General features: G+C 41.2%; 1 protein-coding gene across 4 annotated transcripts in view; it reads right to left on the reverse strand.

Annotated features, from left to right (window-relative positions):
• Window positions 1–423: 423 nt before the first annotated feature.
• The window catches only part of rassf8b (Ras association domain family member 8b), a 37,456-nt gene continuing 23,368 nt past the window's right edge, over window positions 424–14,511 (reverse strand). For all 4 annotated transcript variants that reach the window (XM_082511332.1, XM_082511333.1, XM_082511331.1 and 1 more), the window contains exons 2-9: window positions 10,790–10,946; window positions 7,204–7,554; window positions 6,886–7,091; window positions 6,534–6,737; window positions 6,303–6,377; window positions 5,391–5,513; window positions 4,591–4,717; window positions 424–4,087 (exon numbers count right to left, since the gene is read on the reverse strand). In XM_082511332.1, coding sequence (XP_082367458.1) covers window positions 3,972–4,087; window positions 4,591–4,717; window positions 5,391–5,513; window positions 6,303–6,377; window positions 6,534–6,737; window positions 6,886–7,091; window positions 7,204–7,554; window positions 10,790–10,901 — 1,314 coding nt within the window. In that variant the 5' untranslated portion in view covers window positions 10,902–10,946 and the 3' untranslated portion in view covers window positions 424–3,971. The remainder of the gene's footprint in view (window positions 4,088–4,590; window positions 4,718–5,390; window positions 5,514–6,302; window positions 6,378–6,533; window positions 6,738–6,885; window positions 7,092–7,203; window positions 7,555–10,789; window positions 10,947–14,511) is intronic.

Consider the following 14,511-nt stretch of genomic DNA (forward strand, 5'->3'; position numbering starts at 1 on the left):
TTGGTCACATGCAACAAAAGATGCAGAAGTGCTTTTTGAGCTTTCTCAGACCGGAGTCCAAGTACCAAATTTGTTTTTTGCAGACCATTGTGTTTCTAAGACGTGGCCTCCACCAGTTTTGATTGGCTATAATGGACAAAATATTGTAAACATTAAAAGTACAATAAATAGTTTACTCCTGCGAGCCTTGGTCTATTTTTTTTCTCAAGATTGGTGAAAATTGTGCCACCTGTGAACTGGATCCTAATAACATACCATCCTATAGTGCAATAATCTCATTGTGGTCCAAGTAACACAATGACCCATCATCTTTCAAAAACATTTTTTTCCCTGTCCACTTCCACATTCTCTGGCAGAATGTGAAATTTCCAGCTTTTTCTCGTCAAAAATGAAAGAAAAAAATGGAGAAAAGTTAGCACAATAGTAGCACGGCATAGAAGTTTATTGATTTCTGGCATCTTGTTACAGTAGATAATAATTTCTTTATATATTTTACATTGTTCTCGATAGTTTTTATTTCTTCCATAAATAGTGGCTTAACAGTGACCCAAAGACTAAAACAGAATCAGTTCTAGTTCTGACAAAAATATTATTAATGATTTCATAGTTAAAGAATACAAAACCATAACATTTTGAATATACAATTTGTCATGATGTTAGCCAAGCACAGTCCATCCAACAGTGTTTTGTAAATGCTTTAAGATGCGTTTCAAAAGCACGATTGCACTGCAAAATCATCGGCTTGAACGAAACCCCGGATTATGCCTCTTATTCTTGCCTCGTCTGGTGTATGTCTCCATAATACATGAGATACAAATTGCACTATATTCCATGTGAATCACCAGGCAACAGAAACACTTCACTTTGAGTACATCTCTTACTTTGGGGATGTGTGTTGTGTCGTATCTAGGACCCCGTGCTACACGTTATACTTGTCAAACAGCTGTTGAAGTCCCCGAGAGACCAAACAACCACTTTAACTTGTCAAATGGCTCGAGACATCGTGAACGGCGTTTATCCATAATTACTTTCAGTCCATTCTTGTCTGGGTAATTCTGTGTATCCCTGAGCCACAACATTTTTTTTTTTTAAATAGCTTTCAAAACCTCTTGATGGCTGTTTCCATAATGGCTCCATCATCTCATTTGTATATGCACTTTTGATAGCATTATAGACACCAATTATTGGCAATGTCTCTAAACATGAAAACAAGGAAAAGAAAAAAAGAGCAATGCAGGTAAACGTATTGCCATCTCTCTTTTACATTCGTGAATGTTATTGTTTGTTTGTTTTTTGCCAAAGTTAAATGAAAAGGCATGAAAACGCCATTTTTTGACTAAGCTCATTCGTCATCTACGAGGCAGAAGGGACAGTGCAAACCAAAACCAAAATGAGTCACGGCTTGCTGGGAAACCAGTGAAACCAGTCGCACATTATTGCATGCACACGCTGCCTATTGAGCTACAGCATTATAATCTAACATCTTAAGCACTCTGCATTTATCTGACTTCAATCTACTTTAGAAACAGTCCGTAGATTGATGTGATATGTAGAAATGTACAGTTTTTGTTCTCTTTATAAGGCATGCCATTGTGATTCCTTTCTCAGCAGGTCACAGCGTCTGTGTCACAGCTGGAGTTGCTGATAATGCTGCAATCCTCTGTAAGTGTCCCCGGACAGTTTCAGAAGGCCACGGGTCGCCTTTGCACAGCAAAGCAAACAGTCAAGCGAGGCTCTTCACACCGGAGGGAGGGTTTCACTTTATTATACACCTGCAGCTTCTTCACATGGGTTCAAATAATAGTCGATAAGATTTGGAGCCTGCGAAATGAAGTTAGCTACACAGAGAACACAGCGAGGGAAATTCAGGTTTGTAAATGAGTGGAAAAGATTTGTTGTCGCCCAAATTAAATCAGCTCGAAAAACAGAGGGAACGTGCTTCTTCTGAAGACGGGATTCAAAGCATTAAACTGCGAGTGATATTCTCGGCTCTGAAACTTTAGTTATATTTGCCCACACACTTTTGCAATAAGCACCCGCAAGTTGCAAGTGGGAAATTTTGGCTCCCATCTTTGGTCTGGGGGACAAAAAACACACACACACCAAAAAAAAAACAAAAACAAAAAAAACAGGGCCAATATTGATTTTTTATTTAACATCTGCAATTTTTTGCAGTTTTCTGAGCCCATACTGAGGATCCACAAGCAGTTTGGGTTTCTCCAATTCAGCTGGCAAAGGTTCATACTAACATCTTCTATCTCAGACTTCTAATACTGTCTTTTGTGATATAAATGTCGTCTTTCTGCGTGAAAGAGCTGACCGTAAAATATAAAATATGTATGGTGTGCAGCGCAGCCACCATTTGAATGAAGCTGGTATTTTTATTAAGCACAAGCTGCACATACACAAAAAAATACATTCATTTAACCATCTGTTGTGTGACACTAACTTTGGTTCATAGAAGACATCTTAAGTTTGTTAGAAATCATAGGATGGTGTGTTGATATGTGTGCGTGTGTGTTCCTGAACACAGTACACAGTGAAACATATCAAACACTCTCACCTTAACACAATTAAAGCTAAAGTGCAGAGGCTTTGTTACAACAACAACAACAACAACAACAACAGGCATACAGTAAGTGACTCCTAAACACGCACTAATCAGATGACTTAAAGAGCCTTTCGCCTACCTGAATAAAATATGTTTTGCTGCCACCTGGTGGTCACAGTGATAAATTATTTGAGCCTGGATTTACACCCAAGTGTGGAACTTTGTTTGCACCGCCGTTTTTTTGTTTGTTTTTTAAATTCTTTTGTTTTTTGCACAAGTCATCTGTAAGGAAAAAAAATCTGGTTCTTATCTCAAAACTGTAACATGCTTAAACTTCTTAGAAAATAACTGAGATAAAAAGCTGAAATTCTGACTTACAGATGACAAAAAAACCCTTTTTTCAGTGGCAGAAACAAGCTTCCATACTAAAGACATTTTCATTATGAGAAAAACAACAGATGCATGCCTACTGCACAACACATAATACTTAAATTGGACCACATTACAGCCACCATGTTCTACTTAAAATATCACTTCATTGGCCTCTTTAGTCGCCCTCTTTTAACTCTGACATACATTTTATGAGAAATGTTTTCAATCGCCGTCTAAACATACACACGAAGCAAACTCACTAGTTAATTAAAACAAAAAGAAAAGTTCAAACTCTTTTAGAAAAAAAAGACTAACCCCACATGGAGTTGTACTGACATCAGTTACCGTGACAAGGAGTCACCTGAATTGGAGCATTTTATCAAATTCACACTGCGCACAGTACTCAGTAGCTACCTTGAGTTCTGTTTCAATATTACATTTACTAACATCTAGTTTTAAGGCAATCAGATATGGCTATGCTTATAGCACAGGAGTCACTGTTTGTGCATGCTCATGCATCTGTCTCTTTTTTTGGATGGAGACGAGTACGCGTGTCAAACTACTGCACTGTGAAATTCTCTCATGATTTACTGCACGTGTTATAGTTTTTTTGCCGGGAATCGCTTGACTAATAAATGATTGTGTATTCAGAGTGTGTCCGGAAGTGCTAAAAAACCCCAAACAAACAAAAATAAAAACACAGTAGCTGGTATGTAGAGAAAAATGGTGCTGTTGCACTTATCCTTACTCACTCATGGGAGCTCAGACTGTGCATTAAACGGCAGATGATGACATCAGTTTAAGTTTAAGTTCAATTCTAGTGAAGAGGAGGCAGTGCAGTTTTCTTGTCACACTCTTTTTTTTTTTTTTTTTTTTTTTGGGCAAAAACCCTCCATATTGAAGTGCCACTCTGACACTCTGTTGCCTTGTAAGAAAAACATCTATTTGTGGAGTCATTTCTTTGCTTTTCTGTGTGTGGAAATAGTTTCAGTAGCATAAAGCTGCCTTGCTGCCGCCACAAAAGAATATGCCTCCTGGACATTTAGGGTCAAACGTAGATGCCTTCAGGGTTGAGGGTGGACGAGACGGCGCTCTGAAGGGCACGAAGGTCACTGGGTAAGAGACGGGAGGAGCCGAGTCGTTTCAGGGAACCGCACTCCGTCTCTGCAGCACACAAAAAAGAGATGGTCATTTAGCTGTGAGGGGTACGAACATCACTGATATATGATTCTGATCTGACATCCCACAAGTGATTAAGTATCAAATGAGAAAAAAAACAAACTATGTTACAGCAACCCAGAAAGAGGAAGATGCAAGGAAAGAAGACGACGATGCTAAGGAGCAGCCAAAATAAATAAAGAAGACAAAGAGAATGGAGAAAGTTTTTTTATGTAAAAAATGATGTGATTAAAATAAAAACAGAGGATTTTTCTTTGGCTTTATATTGAGAATTCCATTGCTGGTCCATGTAATGGGGCAGTCCTGCCTCACGTAGTCTAACAGGTCATTCTCAGTATGACCATAAGGTGGCACTGTGTCCATACACATCTAAAAGCAATACAGTATGTAGAATGCCTCAGCTGCAATCAGCATTTACAGTAAACTAAATGCTTTCAAGAAGGTGGTGATCTTGTAGAGTTTCTGTCAGTGTGTACGTGTATTTATACCGCTGCTGATGTCTTCTGATGGTTCAGCCGGCAGCACAGTGACCTTGGTACCAGTCTGCTGAATGAACTGCTGTAGGTTGACCTGTCGAAGCTCTTTTGTCAGCTGCTCCAGCTCCTGCTCTTTCTCCTATAAAGGAAAAAAAACACCAGGATAATAAAATGAACTGTATGCCTAGTCTGATAAAAGTACTGCACATGAACAAATCCACAGCTTACCAAAGCTTTCGAGTGCAGGAAGTTACTCTAATGGAGGTGAATTTATTAGGTCAAAATGAAAAAAAGATTGATGTTCTGCTCAGGATCTCTCCAGAGTCATAGTGTAGTTAAGCCAGCCAAAGAAAAGTATCAGCTCACAGATGATTACACAACTTCAGGCAGGGGATTGCGTACTTATTCAGGCCCCTCTCTAATCAGGCAAAGAATGCTGCTAATTCCCTCCCTCCCATTCCCTTCTCGTTACCTCACGCTTCCCACATCTTACTGGACTTCACCCGACTTCATACTAGGATGCATGCAGGCAAAGATCCATCGCACATTGCTGCGAGCCAGAGATAAGGCTTTGCTTCACTGCCCACAACTTAATGAGCTTAGATTTCTATGGTTCCACCTGTGTGCTGAGGACTAAATTTTTAAACCAGCGTCAGCGGAGCCAAAGTTTTCCGACTTCTTAATAAGATTTTTTAAAACACTTTCTTGAAATCTGAATTCTTCAGCCTCTTCCAAAGTTAATGGGAACACAATATTTTAAGCAAAATGCCAGGATGGGCCTCTAAAATAAACAACTAAACAGTTGAGCTGACCTGTAATCTCTTGCCTGACTGGCTGAGCGAGCGTTCCAATGCCCTGCAGCTGTTCTCCAGCCGTGCTGTTTGTTGGCTCTGCATTTCCAACTCTGCCCTCACTTTCTCCAGCTGGGCTTGTACCTGAAAGCCAGAGTGGAAGGGAAGTCAGGAAGCCAGCGCTCATCGCAATTTTCCAGGAGAAATATGCAAAAGAAACTCAACCATGTAGGAAGACTTTTTCATGCTTTGACATGTTTTGAACTTGAATAAAAAGTTTTTTAGCTCTGCAAAACTATTCATCCAAGTTTAGAACACATGTGTCGGTTTAACAAAACATTTTTCTCAACACAACTTTATTTAAATAGCATCAAAACACAGCAGCAGTTGCCTCAATGTGCTTTATATTGTAAGGTAAAGACAATAATACAGGACAAAGATATGGTGTGGAAGAAAGACCGATTAATAAAAACTAATGACTAAATGCAAAGTGGTGTATTAAAACATAGTAAGTGACAAAGGTGACCGAAGAAGAAACGCTCAGTGCATCATGGGAATCCCCCAGCAGGCTAGACTAACTGCACCATAAGTAAGAGAGGATTCAGGGTCACCTGATCCAACCCTATATGCTTTATCAAAAAGTTTCAGAGTAACATTTGAGAGTGAAGTGCTCTGTTGGAGTGATACGGTACTATCAGGTCATTAAGATAAGATAGGGCCTGATTATTCAAGACCTGTATGTGAGGAGCAGGGTTTTAAATTCGATTCTGGATTTAACTGGGAGCCAGTAAAGGGGAGCCAATATAGGAGAAATATGCTCTCTCTTTCTAGTCCTCACAGTGTTACTGGAGGCCAGGGTAATGCCATCCACAGTAAGTATCTGTTTATGAGATCGGTAGAATGTCCCAAATGTTAATTTTTCAATGACTGCACCTCTTCCTCATTGACCCTTTGTTTCAGCTCAGCCTCCTGCTGCAGTCGCTCCTGCTCCACACCTGCCTCCATGCTCTGGAAAGTAAATAAAAATCTCATTTTTCCCAGCTTCCTTCTTCAGTTAAAGCAGCGTGTTTGTGTTTTACTGACATTTATAGATAAGAGGTTTAACTCGTAAAACCATCAAAACAGGATCTGGTGAAATCAGGCAGCTCGTGATGCTAAGTTCACCTGTATGCGAGCTAGATACTCCGAAAGCTTGGCTTCACAGTCGCGTACGCGGCCCTGCAGCTCGGCTAGCTGTTGCCGCAGCTGCCACTCGCTCTCCTGCTCTATCTGCAACTCGTTCTGCCAGAATTCCTCCTCCTCCATCTCGGCGTCATTCCTCCTCACCTGCTGCTCTAAAAGCAGCAGCTCTTCCTCCAGGTTTCCTTCCTGTAAGGCATGGGATTAAAATATGATGTAGGGATGTAAAAATAAAGATATTGGAAGACATGAAAGTTTAGGGTGCAGACGATCTGAAGATCAGCACATATGCAAAGTTTCTCTCAGTGACTGCACTGGCAGCTGTGGTTTTACTCACATCGCTGGCCTCGCCTGTGGCCTCCTCCCAGTCTCGCAGCTCAGCCTCGCAGCCCAGCAGGCGGCTTTCCAGGGCCTGGAGTTTGTTTCTCTGCAGCTGCACCAGTCGGCTCAGCTCTCTGGCCGGACTCCCAGGTACAGATGCTATTCCACCTCCTCCAACTCTGCTGAGGTTTAAACTCACACCGCGCTGCTGGAACTGTTTGACTAGATGCACAGACAAAAAGGGAAGACTAAGATTAAAAGAAGGAAACTGAACCATTGAAGCTAGCAAAGAAATGACTGGTAAGATCATGGCTAATATTTCAGCTATACACACCATCAGTATCTCTGCTTTTTCCAAATATTTCCCGCAGACCCTTGGTGCTTCCTGTGAAGGTCAAAGATTTGCGTTTGGGTTCCTTTCGTTTGAGCGACCTGTCTGTCCCCGATGGACGGAGCTTGGCCAGAGGTGGAAGGCTCTGGCGGTATAGACCTCGTTCTGGGACACGAGCCAGCCCTTCAGAGGTTGGCCGCTCGCTGACAGACGGGCCGGTCCGCTGGAGGATGAGCTGCACGTCACTGGCATACTGGCCCCACTTGTTCAGGGACACTACAGGGTTTTCATTTGGAGCCAGGTGGCGCTCTGTCTCCCGCCATTTCTCGATCAAAGTGTATCTGCCCGTCCGTCCTGGGACAAAACAAGAAGTAGTTGAAAGGTCCTGACATTTTATGACAGCTTTTCACAATCAGTGGAAGGGAATCCTACACGAAGGGTTTGTTTTTCTGGGCTCTTTTCATTGCAATGGAAGGGGTTCTGCTGGAAGAAGGAGATGTGATGTTAATTTACCCCTCCTTCCCTTGATGTTCAACAGGTTTCAGTTGAAACAACCTTTATATGGTGCAAGCATTTAAAAAGTTTTCAATTTGTGGGTGAAAATTAAGTTTTACTTGCAAAGTATGTATAATGCATAATACTGGAAGTTTGCCCCACTCTTCTTTAATTTGAGTCAGTTCTGTCAGAGGCTGGGTGTGTGACCCAGTGCTTTCAGTTGGTTTTGATCACTTTTGTTATATTTTGAAGATCATGTGGAGTTTTGGATTATTATTAATTGGCTGTGAATTGTAGTCTGTTTCACCCTGGCCTTCTGTTCTAGTTGTTATGTATTTCCTGTCTGCGTGTTTCATGTTGTCAAGTCTGTGTTGTCTACGTCTCACCATGTTTCCTGTTTTATTTTGAAAGTCTTGTATTTCTTTGTTCGATGCATTTAGTTTAAATCTTCTCCTGTGACGTCGTTATTTTCATTTGTGTCAGCTGTTTCCATATGTGTTTCCGCTTCCCCTGATCACCTCCTGTGTGTATTTAGTCTGTGCGTTTCACTCAGTCGTGGTTAGGTAGACTGTTTACCCTCCCACCATGTCAGTTCCTCGTCCGGCATGAGTCAGCTCAGGTCGTGTTCATGCCTCATGTTCTTGCTTCTTCATAGTTTTCTGCACGTTCCTGCTCTGAATCATATTTATGTTAGTTAAGACAGTTTTGTCATAGTTATCATTTTTCAGTTTTCCCAGTGTAGGTTTTAGTTTACGCCCTTTATTCTTTATCCATGTTCAACCAGCCTGTAATAAACTGCTCGCTTTTTGTTTAAAACTTCAGTTCCTCTCTTCAGTGTCTGCTTTTGGGTCTTCTTCCTCTCTTCTCATGGTCTGACAGTGCAAACCACGACAAGTTCAATGATGTTTGCAGGCATTTGTTTATGCACCGCTCTCTTAAGGTCGTGCTACAGCATTTCAGTCACCTTGAGATCTGGACTTTGACAGGCTTTGATTCTTTTCTTTTTCAGTCATTCTGTTTTAAATTAGCAACAGATTTTGCCGCAGATTTGCTGCTACGCTCAATATCATTGTCCTGAGGTATGACCCAGCCCAAGCTTTAGCTGTTGAATAGATGTCCTCACATTTCTCTAGAGTATTTTGATATACAGATGAGTTCACGCTCGAGTTGGTGATCTCATACACTTGATATGAGGTGTTTGGGTTTTCTCCAAACATGGAGCTGTGTATTATGGCCAAATATCTCCATTTTAGTCTCATCTGTCTAAGGGACAGAAGTTAAAAGTTACAGAAGTGGTTTTCTCTCGGCAGCCCTCCCAAACAAGCCTAGTTTGTTCTGTAACTTTCTAATTGTGCTGTCATGAATATTTCACATGCTAACCAAGGCCTGTGGAGTCTGAGATGTAGCTCTTAGGTTCTCGCAGCCTCTCTAAAAAAAATTGCATGGTCTGACCTTGGGGTGAATATCCTGGGATGTCCACTCCTGAGAACATTAGCATTATCCAAACGCATACCTTTATGCTCAGACCATCAAATTGCCAAATCTTATGCTTTTAAATAAGTGCTCACACTTGCGATTAATCCGTTAATCAAGTGAATTTGATTAGTAGCACCTGGCTACTACTTGCTTAACTCTTGTGGAACCAATACAACTTTTCCACAAGACTATAAGAAAGTTTGGTGCAAACTTTCTTTTTGACATGACCACACTAGCTGTGATGTCCCCAAACTAACTTGTTTAAAGATGATAAAAAAAGAAATAAAATGTTGTCTAGTCTTTCTGGAAATGTAAGTGAACATCAGTTTTCATGTTGACAATTTCTTTTCTGAAGTAAAAACAATCACAGTGTTAACACATTCAAATCTGGGTTCACATTACTTTAGAGGGAAAACTATTCACTTAAATTCCACAGTGAGTGATAAAGAGAGTCATTTATCTGTGCTCTCTTTAAATCTTTTACCAGATCACAGTTTTGCCTTTGTCCGTGTCATCCCTCAGCTTTAAACATTTGCTGAGTAACATCAACAAGGGCTGAGAATGATTCAGCTCACAGATATCCATTAAACACCCTTCTGTATCTGGTTGTGCACCCTGAGATGTTTCAAAAATCACATTGCATGCTGTCAGAGTAAACACCCCGTGGAACCTGTGAAAAAAATCAATCCAGCCTTGTTAAAATGATCAAAATAAAGTTCAATGTGTTTTTGCAAAAAACGACAGACGAAACAATGACAAAAGGCTTTTTCACAGCTCTCCCACAGGCTGCACCACTGGCAGATATAAAGGACTTTACCACGGTGTCTAATGCAGTGGGAAAATTCAAGTCAACAAACAGCGTTTGTGTTAGCCAAAGAACGGGGTTCAGTGGTTCAGGGCCTTTTGTGTGTGTCTCCTGTATTTGTATCTGTACACATAAAGATAAGAGAAAACACTGCCAACTGCACAGCCAACCCCCTTCTTCCACAGTAAGGGTCCTTATAAAAAGAGCTGCATTCATCACTACAGCCATTCAGACTTCAAAGCAGCTTGGCCAGGACAAAAGGCACAGCGAGCACAAAGGACCGTGCCATAACTCTTCCTCTGCTGTCACTGTGAAAGACCCCCACATTTTAACTCTAACCACTGGGGCTACTGAAAAATCAAATATTGAATGTGTTCCTCTAAAAAATGTGTACACATGACTAAATGTCATGATGCCAGTCTTAAATTCACAAATGCAAACGAAGAGGCTGAGCCTGAACTTATTTCTATCAACTGTCAACAAAGGAAAGACTGCAGTATGACTCATCGTGTTTCACAGAGTCCCGTTATGGTGAAAATCTATTTGTGCCCTCTAGTCACTTTTCATTTTCAAGCCACTTATTTCCTCAAGTGTCTGCATGTATGTGGCCTGCCAAATACTGGATGCAACCCACATAACAGAACATCCCAGCATTGATTTATGCAGGACAAAATATAATTTGCACTGCTTTTCCTGGACTTAAGCAGTAAGCAATATTATTTTACTTTCTAGAGACACAGGAAGTAACATAATGTTTCTAAGCATTTGCTACCTGTGAACAGGTTATGTTGTAGTGAGTAATTTGTAGCTTACCAATGGCTTGTGCCAAAGCGATGACCACTTCCTGGCATGTGGTGAACTCCGTGACCCCGCACACAATGCGCTGCACTCCGTCCACCCACACTTTTAGCTCCATGGCCTTCATTCCTCCACACCACAGGGAGCCGCTAGAGATTCTTTATTTTGCATCCTGGAGAGCGAAAAAATAAAAAGTTCGGTAAAATAAATCATGTTTAACTGTTAAGCATCACTTAACCACTATTCACTCCTACACAAGACCCTTAAAGGTTCGATTATAAATATTTTTAGTGGTGGATCCAACCTGATATTACACGCAAAGTGTGTAATAGACAAACTTTGCTTCTCTTAGGTGTGAAATGGACGTGCATGCTTAAGTTGCAGTATATAAGCCAACACTACTGACCAAGGAAAGTATGAAGTACATTCCAGGCTCTTTCTATGCCAGGTAAGATGACGTTTCTTTAAAAGTTTGACTGTTTTAATGTTTCCTTTAAATAAATAAGTGTATGTGTGTGTGTAGGACTATTGTACAGCTTCACCTTATTAACTAGAGATAGTTTATCTGAATTTCAGGAGCAGGACCACACCCCAAACACTCCTCTTCCAGTTATACGTCTATAAATAACTACTTGTGCCACACACACACACACACACACACACACACACACACACACACACACACACACGTTCTGTTGACTCTTCTATGGAGGCATAAGTGGTCAAGAGATCGAATTATACTTATACAGACAAGCCAACCTTTTTCACACGATCAACTAAGATGGAAGCAAATCCCATCTTTGGCTTCAGCTAATGTGGCTAATTTAAAAACCTTTCACTTCTTTTCATTCCACTTTTCAAAATGCCTTTTCTGCTTCCACAATCTGTTGTCACTGCTAATCAGTGTTGGGACTAACGCGTTATTAAGTAACGCGTTACAGTAACTACGTTATTATTGTGGTAACGAGCACAGTAACTAGTTATTATGCCAAAACCGGGAACGCGTTACTCGTTACTGGGATTTAAATAGGCTCGTTATTCGTTACTTCGTGTGGTGGCTATCGCGGAGCTTCCACAGATTCAATAACATTAGCAAGTGGTGGAGGCCAGCAGGTGGATGAAGGAAAAGGGAGGCAAGAGGAGAGACCCGAAGCGGCCGCTGGTCCGAGAGTGTCAGGTGAACTGAACTTCAGGTAAGAAGTTATGACCTGCAGTCCATCTGGGTCAGATATGAACCAAGTTTAGGTGGAGTTTATTTTCATTGTGCTGACTTTTTCGTACTGCGTGCTAGCTAGCATGACGGAGTTTCTATACAGCTGGGTGGGTGCTATGTTACTGATGTTGAACTTTATTTTGTTCATAAGGTTAATTATTAGAGTTGCCAACCGTCCCGTAAAAAACGGAATCATCTCGTATTCAGAGAAAATATTACGTGTTTCGTATTGAGGTGAAAAGGAACAGTTTGTCCCGGACTTCAGCTACAATGAAAAAGACACAAAGCTGGAGTTACTCTGTGTCTTTGCTGCACAGCTGCCTCTTCTTCTCTCATCCTCTTACCCTCCCTCTCCTGTTTCTACTTCAATCATGAAACTGATCAATGATCAGCTGATCGGCTTTTCTCTCTTGTTTATTTATTGCCCACTTTGCGCCAGAAAGAGGAAACCAGCGGATGTCGCGGTAAACAACAGCAGCACTTTTAAGCTTGATCAGCTGTTGCTAGAATTTATTTAATATTAATTTCTAGTATCAGCTTATGTTTGCTGGAGCCACAGCTGTAAAGCTGCTGGTCATGATATCGGTTTGGTTATGTGGTGAGAGGGAAACATGAAGATGAAACCAGGAGATGTCCTTATTGAATCATCAGAGCTGTGATGGAGAAACAGGTTTACCTTTTAGGTGACATGAATGAGTTGAAGGGAAGTTATGAACTGTTTCTGAGAGACAAATAACACCAGGATCCTTTTCCAAGTAGCTGACAGCTGGTAACTGTGCAGGGGCGGGTCTAGCAAAGTGTTGCCAGGGGTCCATGTAGGGCATTAAAAGGGAAAGGGGGGCACAAGGAAATACTTTCTTATTCTCATTTAAAATGTCTCACTTTTAAAAAAATAATTATCTGAGTCTTACAACAAACGATTGATAGATTGATAGATATATACCATCAGAACAGTGTACATCACTGTCACAACAGTGTTTATTTTCATTCAAAGTCTTTATGATTTTTCCTGTAATGGTGGGCCGGTCTCTAGTCAAAATGCCCGGGACGATTTTTTTGTCCCAGTCCAGCTCTGTATGCAGCTCATCTTCAGTCTGGTCTACATCTTCCTATTCAGAAGGCAGAATTTCCGAGTTCTGAGTACAATCGAAAGCACCACGACTGCAGTTTTTGTGTTGATGTAAAAAGCAGGCTAGGATAGAATCAGGCGTGGGATTTCTCCCGTGGAAATGTGCACATTATTTTTTCCTTTCTATTGGTAGGTGGCACAGTGCACTTGTGGCAAGTAAGCAAGCTAGAAGACTGGCAAACTTGCTGGGTATCCAGTTACGGAAGCAACACATTAACAAGAGAATTCTGAGTTAAACCAAACTTACTTTCCCTAGTAACTAGTTACTCTGAAAGTAACGAGTAACTTGAAGTAACTGAGTTACTTTTGATAGAAGTAACTAGTAATGTAACTAAGTTACTAATTTAAAGTAACTTACCCAACACTGCTGCTAATTATGTATGAATAAATCCATTCTGTTACTGGGAGTATGTCTGTGAAGGTTCTCAGTCATCCAGGTCATCATAGTCTAAGGAGCTTGGGAAGAAAAGCGTCTGGTCTTCTTTTCAAGCAACTTAAAGAAGTCCAGATGCTTTTCTTTCCAAGCTCCTTAGACTGTTACTGGGAGGCTTTCTGTGGGGATCTGACAGGCCTGGAAGAGCCTGGAAGAGGCCTTCCCCAAACTGCAGCTTCTGGTCTAAAGCTACAACTTAATTTAAGGGCTAAAAATCTAACATAAAAAAAAACCCCTGTAATAACTCAAGGCCTCTTATGAGTTATCTGCACCAGTCAGCTACCTATATTAAGAATTTGGAAATTCAGACACCAAAAGCCAATTTTCTACAGCTGGGATAACTCAGACATGGACCCATGTAGGTGCACTATCCAAACCTTAGGCTATTCTTCGTATACATGGGCCAGACTGTCACAGATGTTCCAGCAAATTGAGCAGTAACTGCACTGAATTGGGATGGGAAAGTGACCAACACATCTTCAGCTGTGCAGAACGCAGCACTTGACCAGACCGTAAGTGAATGTCCTGCCATGCCAACAAAAAGGATTCATGCCCTAAAAATTGAAAATCTCAACAGCTAGTTTTGACTTGTCACAAATACCTGAAACACTGGAGCATAGATAAGTTGTTGGGTTGTCAGGGCTTGGAGAAATATTACAGACTACACACAGAAACAGCGATGCCCTCCTCAGTCACTTCAGCATCCCTGAGGCGTACACCAAATGTGAGTTATACAGCAGCGCTGTGAGAAACAACACCATGCTGCAATTGTAAATGATGCACAGGCTGCAGGTATTCAGACATACACAAGGCAGTAGCAAAAGTCTTCTGCTTGATATTCATATCAGGCTGGAAAAAGTACAGCTTGAAATATGCAGATGCCACCAGAGTGACAGTTATGACACAGGTGTGCAACCCACACTGCACGGTGCCAGCCACTCACACCAAATGGAGTGTCAAGC

Source organism: Aulonocara stuartgranti (genome assembly GCF_965226115.1).
Source record: "Aulonocara stuartgranti genome assembly, chromosome: 17".
Lineage (NCBI taxonomy): Eukaryota > Metazoa > Chordata > Actinopteri > Cichliformes > Cichlidae > Aulonocara > Aulonocara stuartgranti.